Raw genomic sequence first — 12,930 nt, forward strand, 5'->3', positions numbered from 1 at the left:
GTGGACAAGGAGTGGCAACGAAGAAAAAAAAAACGTCGAAAAGACGCTAAAAATGCCCACGGGTGTGACAACAAACATACAATTAGAACAATTGGCGAAACGTATGCGTATACCGTACTTTAGAGGGGTTTTCATGCGTGATTCGTTACCGATCGGTGGTATATATCAAAACGAGAGCGGCATCGTGAATTTGGATATCACCAAAGGACCGGGTACTCATTGGGTAGCGTACGCAAAGAGGGGAAATCGTGCTATATATTTCGACGGTTTTGGTAATCTTCGACCGCCGAATGAATTGGTGCGATATTTCGGACGGAACGTTACGAAGATCGAGTACAATCGCACGTCCTTTCAAACTTACGATCAAAGCATCTGCGGACAATTGTGTCTGCGGTTTCTCCGAACGGTCGACGACAATCGGTGTGAATTTAAAGCCTGACGATGCGCCGTTAAGACACAGTATTCGTTAAACAGTTTTGTCGACATGTCTATGACATTCACGCTAACCGGGAAGAGTAGCGTCCTCGCGGCACACTACCATCCAGCTGTAGATTTGAGCGACGGTGATTACGAGCTCGGTCTAACTAATTTTGAAACTTATCATACGATATCGAACGTGAATTCCTCGAATAATAAATTTTATTTCGATGAAGATGACACGGAAATTACGATTCCCGAGGGATCGTACGAGATACACGCAATACACGAGTTTTTGAAACGTGCAATTTCACGGAAACTCCAGCGACGCGTAGTTCGCTCCAACAATCGTGTCGACTATCGCGGGGATATCGCGAGAGGAGACCGTTCGAGCGAACGGTGACGAAGACGAGGTTGTAGAATACCCGATAGTGCTCCGTGCTAATTACAATACGATGAATAGCGAGATCAAGTGCGCTTTCAGAGTAAACTTTAACAAACCCAACAACATTGGATCGCTGCTGGGATTCTCGTCGAAGCGTATATTGCTGCCGGGACAATGGCACCAATCGGACATACCGATTAATATCATCAACGTAAACATTATCCGCGTAGAGTGTAACGTGACCGCTGGTGCGTACAGCAATGACAAACGCGTTCATACAATACATGAATTTTCACCGAGCGTGCCGCCAGGATATAAGATATCGGAAACGCCGGCGCAGATCATTTACCTGCCGATCATCACGCGGAGCATTACGGATCTAACGATACGCGTTGCGGATCAAGACGGACGATCGCTCGATTTTCGAGGAGAAGAGATCACCATCAGATTGCACGTACGACGGCGACAAAATTAGCGCGCGATACATGGGATGCTCGTATTGAGCGGAGCGAAAGACGCGAGAGATAACGCGACAACAACAACAACGTCAACATTCGCTAATATTCGATTATTCGGTTGCGCCAAGAAAAAGAAACTCAACGCGTCAAACGTTGAATTTTTGCAATCTTTGGGATTCGCGGTGCGAAATATCTGAGAAAACATGACCGATATCCTTAACATCAAAGGCAAGCCGGTCTTTGACGATCGTATCGTCAAGAGACTCACACGTACAACCCTTACGCCAAGAGTGGCCTTCACTTGGACACAGTACAATTGGACACGGTGCAAATGGACACGTTAGAAATGGACACGAGATTGTGCACACGGTTCAATTGGACACAGTGCATTTGGACACAGTAATTTTGGATACAGTAGCTTTTGGACATATAAGAAAATACGCATCGTTTACTTGGACACCGCTCAATTGGACACCGTTCATTTGCCCACTGTTCGTTTGGACACCGTTCATTTGCCCACCGTTCGTTTGGACACCGTTCATTTGCCCACCGTTCGTTTGGACACCGTTCATTTGTACACAGAAACATGCGCACTGTTTGTTTGAATATGTAACAGATGGAGAGAAATAAAACTCATTTTGGGAAAATATAATCAGTATTCTTATAACACTTTATACTAGTAAATCTATGTAAAATATGAAATCGTGAAAAGGAGATACATTTGAAGGTTATAATATCTGTCAAAATAAGATATATTCATACTTATATATCTCTGATACTGATGTCATTAATTTTACATTGCTTTTAGCACTTTGTTTAGCCTTTCGCATATTTGGATGTCATGCATGGATACAGTGGGTTCCGCACCCCCTGCGGGGGGGCTCCACTTCCGGAAGATATAACCTAACCCAAACCTATTTCTTATTTAAAACAAAAATTTGGTGTGGATTACGTCGTATAATTTAAATCAAATTTTGGTGTCCAAACGAACGGTGTCCAAACGAACAGTGGGCAAATGAACGGTGTCCAAACGAACGGTGGGCAAATGAACGGTGTCCAAACGAACAGTGGGCAAATGAACGGTGTCCAAACGAACGGTGGGCAAATGAACGGTGTCCAAACGAACGGTGGGCAAATAACGGTGTCCAAACGAACGGTGTCCAAATGAACGGTGCGCATCTTTCTGTGTCCAAACGAACGGTGTCCAAATGAACAGTGTCCAATTGAGCGGTGTCCAAGTAAACGATGCGTATTTTCTTATGTGTCCAAAAGCTACTGTATCCAAAATTACTGTGTCCAAATGCACTGTGTCCAATTGAACCGTGTGCAAAATCTCGTGTCCATTTGTAACGTGTCCATTTGCATCGTGTCCAATTATACTGTGTCCAAGTGCACCACTCCCTTACGCCAATACGACGTTTGAGCACAGCGATGAGATACGAATACCCATACAACAACAGGATCTGTATACGTTGTCGTATGAGAGTTTTCTATACATCGAGGGAAAACTAAAGATAAACAAACCAGCCGAAGGGTTTGATGTTGTACTGGGAAATAATTGCGTCGCGTTCATGTTCGATGAGATTCGATACGAACTCGACGGTGTGGAGATTGATCGTAGCAGAAATGTGGGAATAACCAGCACACTCAAGAACTATGTAACGATATCATCCGATAGAACCGTGATTATGAGAAACGCCGGCTGGGATTCGCCTACTAACACGAATGGATACTTTAATTTTTGCGTACCGCTCTACATGTTATTGGGATTTTGCGAGGATTACAGACGCGTGGTGATTAACGCTCGTCACAAATTGATCTTAATACGATCGCGCTACGACAACAATTGCCTGATTGGAAATTTGGTGTTGGAGCCTGTGATCGACATATTCAAGATACAATGGCGAATGCCGCACGTCGTATTGAACGAGATTAACAAATTATCGATGCTGCGCGCCTTGGAAAGCGGACAATACCTCAGTATGGGTTTCCGCTCGTAGGATTTGTACGAATTTCCGCTATTGCAGCGTACAACCAAACATTCGTGGCCCATTAAGACCGCGACTCAGCTGGAGAAGCCGCGATACGTTGTTTTCGTTCTGCAGACAGGTCGGAAGAACGTCATGTCCGAGGATACGAGTCGATTCGACGACTGCAAATTGACCAACGTGAAACTCTATCTGAACTCGGAATGTTATCCGTACGACGATATGAATCTGGATTTCGATAAAAACAGATGGTCGATTTTGTACGACACGTAATCAACGTTTCTGCAAAAAGTATTACGGATACGAGTATCTCGAGCCGAGTCTCACCGTCACGCAATTTTTACGTAACGGTCCATTCGTGATCATCGATTGCTCTCGGCAAAACGAATCGGTCAAAAGCGCAACCGTGGATGTGAGATTGGATTTCGAGTGTAAGGAGAACGTGCCGCCGAATACCACAGCGTTCTGCCTCATCATACACGATCGCGTGATTCAGTACAACCCGTTGACCAATGTCGTGCGCAAAATCACCTAAGTGTGGGGGGAGGGGAGAATGAGACGATATAATATCTATAATACATCAGGATCAATCGCAGTCTTCTTCTTCCCGACGTGCTGATATAAAAAAAAAAACGTCATGTCCGTACCAACGTTCGTGGACATACAAGGATTCTTCGTCGGGATGAAATTTGTCGTAAAGGAGGTGGCGGTGCTGAGAAAGGGGACCGTTCTGGCGCATTACATTTTTACATACCCCCTACCATGGAATCTCCTCACAAAATCCGACAAATCGTGTGCTTCCTGGCTGATCGCGAATCACCATGGATTACGATGGGAAGACGGAAACGTGCCGTACAGCATGGCTAAACGCTTGATTACATCAGCCGTGCTTGGAACAGAAGATGATGACGAGACGTCGACTCTCGTGTACGTTAAGGGATGCCAGAAACGGGAATGGCTGGTGGATTTGCTTGAGAATCTTGCGAGAGAAAATTTAATCATCGAGACTTTGGATGCTGATTACGAAGATATTGAATCTTTAAATAATCTAGATGTTACTAATACTATACGATGCGGAAAACATGTTAAGAATTGCGCATTACAGAATGTATTAAAAATATTTAACTGGTGGTCGCAACGCCAAAAAAAATTGCAATATTTTTATAAATAAAATGTGTAAACGTATTTAATGTTTTTTATTTCTTATTCTCCCCACTCCTTTCCTCGCGAGTCGTTTCTAAGAATTCCTTTTAACGTTGGCCGTTTCCTCTTCCCACTCCTTTCCTCGCGAGTCGTTTTTAAGAATTCTTTTTAACGTTGGCCGTTTCCCCTTCTCCTAAATTTTCAGAGCAATAATCTCCCATCGCATCATACGTTGACCGTTTCCCCTTCTTCTAAATTTTCAGAGCAATAATATCCCATCGCATCATACGTTAACCGTTTCCCCTTCTCCTAAATTTTCAGAGCATTGATCTCCCACCACATCATACTTTTGAAAAATAAGCGTCACGTATATTCGATTAATTTTTTATACGATCAGTGTCGCGTCAACTGCTAGTACCAACGGTTCACTTCTCATAACCGAGAGACAAAATGTACTCCGCTGAAGGAAGCACCAGCAACGGTTGCAAACGCGCGAATTACTACGTTCCACGAGACGAAATTAAACCGTGGAAGAAACCACGAGATGAAATTAAGCCGTACAAGAAACCACTTGATTTGTAAGTATCACAAATGTTTTATATATATTTTTCATATATTTTTCATATATTTTTTCATATATGTTTTTTTCTATGCTATTTCATATTTTTTGTATTTTTCAGATGCGGTAAACCACATATTTTGGTACGCAGATTTGCTTTGACGCGCACTGCTTATAAATACTTGGATATTGGAATCAGCGTTGGAATAACATCTTACGTGGAACTGCATCTGGGCGATAACCGAGGCAATCGAATCGTATTATCTATTGACACATGGGAATCGCTAATGCTGAAACGAGCGGACGTTGAACAATTTGTACAGACGCCTAATCATGCACCGATATGAATTAACGATTTAACAATTGAGATTGTTAAAATAAGTGATTGTTGTGACTCCGGAGAGGCACGGTAGTTGGGATCGTTTGCCGGAAGGAATTTGGGAATTCGGGCTCCGCCTGAGAACTTTATTTAAATAATTCGGACACTTTCCACATTAAATAAATAGATTAATATCAGATTTATTTGTGGTTTGGTTTATTTACAATGTTCCCGCACTTTCGCTCACTTCGCGTATCACGATAATGGTTATCTTAACGTGCGCGTGTCTAGAGTCGAGTTTCGGTCTCGAGACTCGCCTCTCGCTTCTTCGTGTATATTTCTGCCGACTGCGTGGCTATTTAATATTATAATAATTATTGATATTCGTTTTGACACTCGCGGTTGTTAGAGATATTACTCGCGTAAAGGAATAAAGATTGCCCGCGTAATATTAATTAATGATCAAGACTGCCCGCGTAATATTAATGATAAAGACTGCCCGTTTGGTAGTTATTGTGACTACCCGCGTAATATTAATTAATGATCAAGACTGCCCGCGTAATATTTATGGTAAAGACTGCCCGCCGTTCGTTAGCGGTGGGCCTTTTTATTAACTCCCCTTGGCTTCCCGGGAGGGGGTCGTTTAGCGACAAGGCTGTGTGTCGTGTCGCTTGATTTTGGCAATATCCGGATGCAAGCTAAGAAGTTCTAAGTAGGACTTCTTTGCTTGCACTTTCGCAATTTCTTTATTCCTTTTTATTTCGCCTTTATGTAGGACTTCTACGTTGCATTTTCGCAATGTCCTTCTTCCGTTTGCCCTGATTTCCGCGTTTTCGCAATGAAATGATTGCACGGTCGCTCGGGCTTAGCGCATGGCTCGCGTTGTCAGCGCTTTGTTCGGTCAACGCTCGTAACGTGATCTGTATTCGCGTTACACATTGGGCAATCATATAAAATAATATGTATTTAGAATAATATATTTAATAATTCGTGTATAGCCTGTTTGGGCTATAACAGTGATGCGAGTGTTGTCAAACTTACGTTGCGCGATTCTTGTACATGAAACCGTCAACTATATTTTTCTTATTCGAACTCGAACACTGTGTTAATCACGAATATTTGAAGCTGTGCGAGAATCTAGAAGCTGTAAATGAGAGTTTCGATCAATTTGTTCGGAGTTTGCAAAGTAGTATGTTTGGAGCCGAGAGAGATTCTGCGGTTAAAATCTTGCGCGAAGTCTATGATAAAACATCTATCATAGATTGCGAACTATTAGCTTATGCTGTGGATGAAATTTTGTCTGAAACCTTGAGACGAGGTGATGTATTTTAACATAAATAAATGTGCTAAAAAAAAATGAAAAGAAAAAAAGGTTTATTTCTTTCGCTTCCCTTCCCGCATATAAGATAGATATGTAACTGTGGCGCGACCGGGTGGGAGAAGGATAGCGCGAGGTGTTCGCGAGTAGGAAAAGGAAAGCATTCCGCGCCGATTCGGTCGCATGTGCAATCTTGCAAGACGCTATTTGTTCATAATATAATATAAATATAATAACCCGCCTTTGTAATACACCGCGCCGATTCGGCCGCACGTGCAATCTTGCGAGACACTGTTTGTAATATAATATAAATATAATATAATATATATATATATATATATACTGTCATATTTTTTAATTAATCAAACATTAATACTAACAAATAATATTTATCAAATAGCATAGAAAAATGTGATAAATATAGATACAAGCATTTATCACAAATCAATAGAAATGTTATATTTATTAAGTAAAGAAAAAGGAGGACTTTAGACGAATGATTGTTTCGTAGAAATGGACGATGGATATATCACCTTGATATCATCGAACTACCTATTTGATAACGCTTATAAAGATATAGTGACAGTGACCGACAATGATAACATGTGAATTCTACGGGGTTTATTAAATATAAATATAATATAATATAAATTCGAGGATCCGGACATCGGCACCCACCTTTGTAATACATAAGCCGATTATAAACATATCCCGACCCCCAATAAACCCATCTTCCTAGAAAAAATGAAAAGGATAATGGTTTTTTTTGTTTCTGTTTGAAAAACTATATTACCTTGTCGGCATTTCCCCGCGACGCCAAAATCCCCCTCCGCCCGCGTGACGTCATGCCCACTCGCCCGCACGGTTTCCCCTCGCCCCGCATACCCCTCGGAAGACCAGCGTTAGAACTCTCCTAGTTCTACTACTTAACTCTCGATACATTTGTTGCTAAAATTTTTAAAAACGTCGGCCAATAACAAGACATCCGTTTTTAAATACAAGTCGCTGTATTCGCCCAGCGTTCGAACGGAGAACCGCTCCCACACGCTTTCGGCGTGCGCGTAATCGCTCTCGGATACGGTGTCACCGGTCAAGGAACTATAAAATGATTCGCGCGGTGGTAAACACGTATCGTGCAACCTATCGACACAGTCAATGTATTCGTATGGAAAGACACCTATTCGCGTCAATAAATTGAACTCTTCGATCGATAAATTTTGAAATTTCGATTTTAAAATTTGAAGTTTATCATTATTTAGAAACGATGCCAATTTTTCGAGACTAGTACTGAGAAATTTGTATGAATCGATGAACCGTAACTTTATATCGCTTCGCCAATCTGATCTTTCGGCGGTATCTTCAACGTGTTTTGTGAATGAAATATACTTTTCTTTCGTTATCGGTAGTACGTTGATCGAGCCTTCGAACGCGGTAGCTATTTCCTCGATGATAAAATGTGAATCGTAACCGGATAAATTGTGAAATACTATGGGAATGCAAAAAGAGTCTTTATAATTTAAATTACAGTTTGAATGCGCGGGACCTCGATACCGCCCGGTAAGATGACAATGATCGCGTACGCGCATGTCGTCTTGCGCGAACGGTTTTTCGCAAATATGACAGTGTGTCGCGCTGTGAAACTTTTCCCGCTCATCTCACGTTAAATTTATCATGGGGACATTCGTGGTTAAAATAATCTTTACGCGTTGCGCTAAATTTTTTAATTTTTCCACGAACCACGAAACGCAATCGGTACTACGGCGAGAATAAAACGCAGATAACGATTCGTCGTACGAACAATGTACATAATAAGCTACGCTAAATACTTGATGATGCTGAAACGTATACGTAGACGCCATCGGATCACCGTCGGTCTTCCTTAGCACACACTCCAAGTCGGCGTATACGACGAAGAGAAGTCGCTCCTTTCTGTTGTAGTTGTTGAACCACTTGTCGAGCCACTTGTCTTTATCGCTCGGTAACCGGATGGCGCACTCGTTCATTTCTCGGCAATGTGCGACTGCAACTTGTCATCGGATCCAAAATAGTGTAAACATCTGTAAAAAAATGGAAATAATTAATTTTTCTTTCGTATATTTTATATATTGCATTTTTATTAAATATATACGTACCGATCGCAGATATATTTCTTGTGTTTTTTTTTGTTCAATTGCGAGCTCACGAGGCGGGATAGATTCTTGATCCACGCGAAATGTCCTACGTCTTGCGAATCTTGCATGTACAGCAAGTTGACATGTCTGTCCTTCTTTTGTTCGCTCAGACGTATCGGGACAATGTTGTTTTCTTTCTCGATGTTATATACATTTATCGAAATGTTGTTGTGAAGTTCAAATTTTTTAATTTGACTCAATGTCATCGGAAACTCAATGTCTTGGAGATTTAGCACTGTCGTATAATGTGGATACGAAGATTTCCGATAAACATGATCTTCGGCTGGATGTAGAGCGGCGACCACCGCCCACGCGAAACACGCATTGTCTTTAGATTGCACGTTTATTACCGCTCTCTTCATTGTTATTTCTCGCGGTAATTTAATATGACACCCCGCGCGCATTGGATTATATTTATTTATATTTACAGTTAAATCGAAAATTCGCGATAAAGCCCACCCGCTATCGCGTTCTTGAAATTCTTCGAGCGAGGCAAGCGTGGGCTCGACGACGCGTCGCTCGTACCACTCATGTAAATCGGACGTGCGAAAGAGTTCATAGTTTCTGGTATTTACACTTTTATTTGCGCTCTTATCACCCGACACGAATTCACCGTTGAACACAGTGTTCACTTTCACGTTATTATGTCTTTCCATAACTTTTTGCACGTGTTCGAGCACGATGTCTTTGGCGTCCTCGAGAAATTGTCGCGGTTCGATATAATCTGCATTAATCACCGCACCGGTCAGTATACGGTTTTCGAACGCGGTATCGATCTCTCGCCAAACGAGTCTTTCCGCGGTATTGTCACCACTGTAATCACCACCGCTGTGTATAAACCGTCTCTCTAATCGAGTCCTCGCACCCTCGAGTCGCGCGATTCTAGCCACCAAAGATTGTCGAACTCCGATCGAGAGTCGCGGACGCTTGACACGACTGTGTTCTTCGAGCTGTTTGATAAATTCCTCGCATCGCTGCGCCCACGCGAAATACTCGCCCAAGGTAGCGACTCGACGCGACAGCTCCAACAGGTCGCGTTCAGTTTGCTTGGTGTTTTCCATGTTTTTATTATTATTATTTTTTCACACTTTTTATGCCAATGTGTTTTTTTACTGTGTGCAAATTGGGCACATATTGCACGGAAAGATCTGATACATCGGAAGTCTGCAATTGGAGCAGGACCGGCCACTTATCACGTCGTATATCTCAATCACAAAAAATTACAAGTACCCGCTGTACCTCTTTCAGTCGATATATGGACCGTAAGCTTTCAAATCGCATACTGAGTTTTTGACACCCTTCGTTCTTCATTATATATTTTTAATCTATCGCGTTATGGTATCGTGAAACGTATCCCGACAAGCGATACGATAAACGGCTCTTCCTGGAAAAAAAGATGAAGAGAGCACCGCGATGGTTCTATCTTGTTTATATTATTTATAAATTCTCGAGCAGCCGGAAATCGGCGCTTGCCTTATATTTCAGACATCGACACCCGCCTTTTGTAAGTACACCGATAAACATGTCCCGACGCGAATTCTAGCGGCCGGATATCGGCGCTCGCCTTATCATCTAATTCTAATGTTACGCGCAATAGTGCGCGAGCGACTTTTCCTAGAAAAAAGATGAAGAGAGCACCGCGATGGTTCTATCTTGTTTATATTATTTATAAATTCTCGAGCAGTCGGAAATCGGCGCTCGCCTTATATTTCAGATATCGACACCCACCTTTGTAAGTACACCGATAAACATGTCCCGACGCGAATTATAGCAGCCGGATATCGGCGCTCGCTTTATCATCTAATTCTAATGTTACGCGCAATAGTGCGCGAGCAAAATATAAAAAAATAATACAAAATAATAAAAATAATAAAATAATAAAAATAATAATAATAAAATAAATAATATAATAATCGGCGCTTGCCTTATTACGCACAATAGTGCGCGAGCGGCTCTTCCTGGAAAAAAGATGAAGAGACCACCGCGATGGTTCTATCTTGTTTATATTATTTATAAATTCTCGAGCAGTCGGACATCGGCCCTCGCCTTTGTAATACACCCCGCCGATTATGCTCCCGCGATAAGCTCCCCCCGCCCGCCTGACGTCAGTCCTCCGCGCCACCAAAATCCTCCTCCGCCCGCGTGACGTCATGCCCCCTCGCCAGCGCGATTTCCCCTCGCCCCGCATTCCTCTCGGAGGACCCGGCTTAAAACCGGCCTATTAACACTACTATGCGCAAAAGAACTGTGCGTAAAAGAAATGTGCGCAAAAGAACTGTGCGCGAAAGAAATGTGCGCAAAAAAAATGTGTGCAAAAGAACTGTGCGCAAAAGAACTGTGTGTAAACGAACAGTAACAAACGTTTATTTACCAAATGAAATTAATAATAAATGTCAAAAAATTTCAAAATTATACATGCATACATGCGTGTGTATTTTAAATTATACAAAAATATGTGTTGTGTTCAAAAGCAACGTGTCCAATTGAACGGTGCGCAAATAACACTTGTCTAAACGAACCGTGCGCAATTGAAATGTGTCCAATCGAACGGTGCGCAACTTTATGTGTCTAATATCACAGTGTGCGATTGCAACGTGTCCAATTGTACTGTGCGCAAGTGAAGGCTTCTCGCCGTCGGATTTCCATCGTCGTGAGATCCGTACAGATTCTGTATAGCGAGAATGTCCTCTATGCTCAGCTTAACCGGAAATTGATTCTTGATGTTGGGTATATACGGAAACATTATAGAGTCATTGCGCATGCTGTGCTGTAGACCCAATGCGTGGCCGATCTCGTGCGTTAGCGTTTGCAGCAGGTGATGCGTGTTGGAAGGATTCTTGTTTAGATACACGTGCCACGGTTCCGAATTATCGACGTGTATCTCCGACGTGAAGTCGGTCGCTCCAGAGAGAAAGAACGCTAGGGCTCCTCCCGGACCGTCGAAGGTCGCCGGGCAAATGCCGACGTTCCGACGATTTGCGTAAGTGTGCGCGCCCGTTCGATACGATATCAGTATATCGGGGCGTAGCGGGTCGTGCGCGAAGTTTAGCGACGAATTCGCTGCCCATAACGCGAACGCCGCTTCGACCGTTCGCGAGATTTCCTTGCTAGCCACCTGAAAATTCCACGTGAGACGCATTTTCGGCCATTTTCGCGCGATCGGGCTATACGCGCGATCGGGAATGTCCGCGAGACCGCATCGCGGTTTGCGCATAAGGTGAAGCGTAACGGCGTCTAACGCACTGTTTCCCGACAATTGATAGTATTCTTGAAACAGCGATAGCGCGCGACGCAGAGACGTCGCGTTATCGGACGACAGCAATCCCCCGTCGTCCTTCAGAAAACCGTACGCGCCTAGGAAACGGAGCGCCTCGATCTTTTCCGAATCGAAAGGCGCGGCGGCCGTCGCGGCGACGAGCGTCGTCGTTAGAACGAGAAGAGCCGTCCTCGCGTTAATCATCGCGCGGAGCGGGGAAAGACGCGGTAAACTATCGAGAAACGTCGGGCGCAATTGATTCGCGCGTTCCGCGAGCAGTGTGACCAGAAACAGGTCCCGCGGCTCACGGCTCAGCAATGGAGGGGATAACGCACATAAGCGCGAACCGCGTACATGTGCGCTCTGCGATTCGGTTAGTTTCGGAGAGTTGAGAAGAACAGACATATGTTTTCCGTCTTCTTCTCACTTTCTACCGAGCTGGCAACGAAGGCAATGTTGATCGCTTGGCTTATTACATACGACAGCGTTAAATGCTTTTCCGACTCGTGAACTTTTTATTATGTATATATATGTATATATATACATAGTTATATAAAACATTTTTTCGTTATGCTATATTAAGTTTTATTATTTATTATGATATGGTAAAAGTGATATATTTACGTGTAAGGACATATGCGATTTCTTATATATATTTCTTTACTTTAATAATTACTTTATTAATTATTTACATAAATATATATTTGTGTAAAATTATAAATATTACAATAATATACGAACAAAGAGTGAATGGACTTCCACACCACCTATGAGGTTCCACTAATGGCGCGTTAGATTTTTTTATTATGTGGATCTTCGCCTGGAGCCCTATTGTACCACATTTTATTGATGTCTCTTGTAGACATAATATTTTTTTACATATTTACTTTATTATGTCTTTTGCAAACATAATGTC

At 42.7% G+C, this 12,930-nt stretch overlaps 2 protein-coding genes across 2 annotated transcripts; both read right to left on the reverse strand.

Annotated features, from left to right (window-relative positions):
- Positions 1-8,586: 8,586 nt before the first annotated feature.
- Positions 8,587-9,819, reverse strand: LOC138935294 (uncharacterized). The gene is made up of 2 exons (XM_070299746.1): positions 8,716-9,819; positions 8,587-8,607 (listed from the first exon to the last, which is right to left on the reverse strand). The coding sequence occupies exons 1-2, from the start codon at positions 9,817-9,819 to the stop codon at positions 8,587-8,589; spliced, it is 1,125 nt and encodes a 374-aa protein (XP_070155847.1).
- Positions 9,820-11,318: 1,499 nt separating this feature from the next.
- LOC138935295 (collagenase 3-like) lies at positions 11,319-12,218 on the reverse strand. The gene has a single exon (XM_070299747.1). The coding sequence runs from the start codon at positions 12,216-12,218 to the stop codon at positions 11,319-11,321; it is 900 nt and encodes a 299-aa protein (XP_070155848.1).
- Positions 12,219-12,930: the final 712 nt, after the last annotated feature.

Source organism: Polyergus mexicanus, unplaced genomic scaffold (genome assembly GCF_030449975.1).
Source record: "Polyergus mexicanus isolate NDT 795.1 unplaced genomic scaffold, iyPolMexi1.0 SCAF_8, whole genome shotgun sequence".
Classification (NCBI taxonomy): domain Eukaryota; kingdom Metazoa; phylum Arthropoda; class Insecta; order Hymenoptera; family Formicidae; genus Polyergus; species Polyergus mexicanus.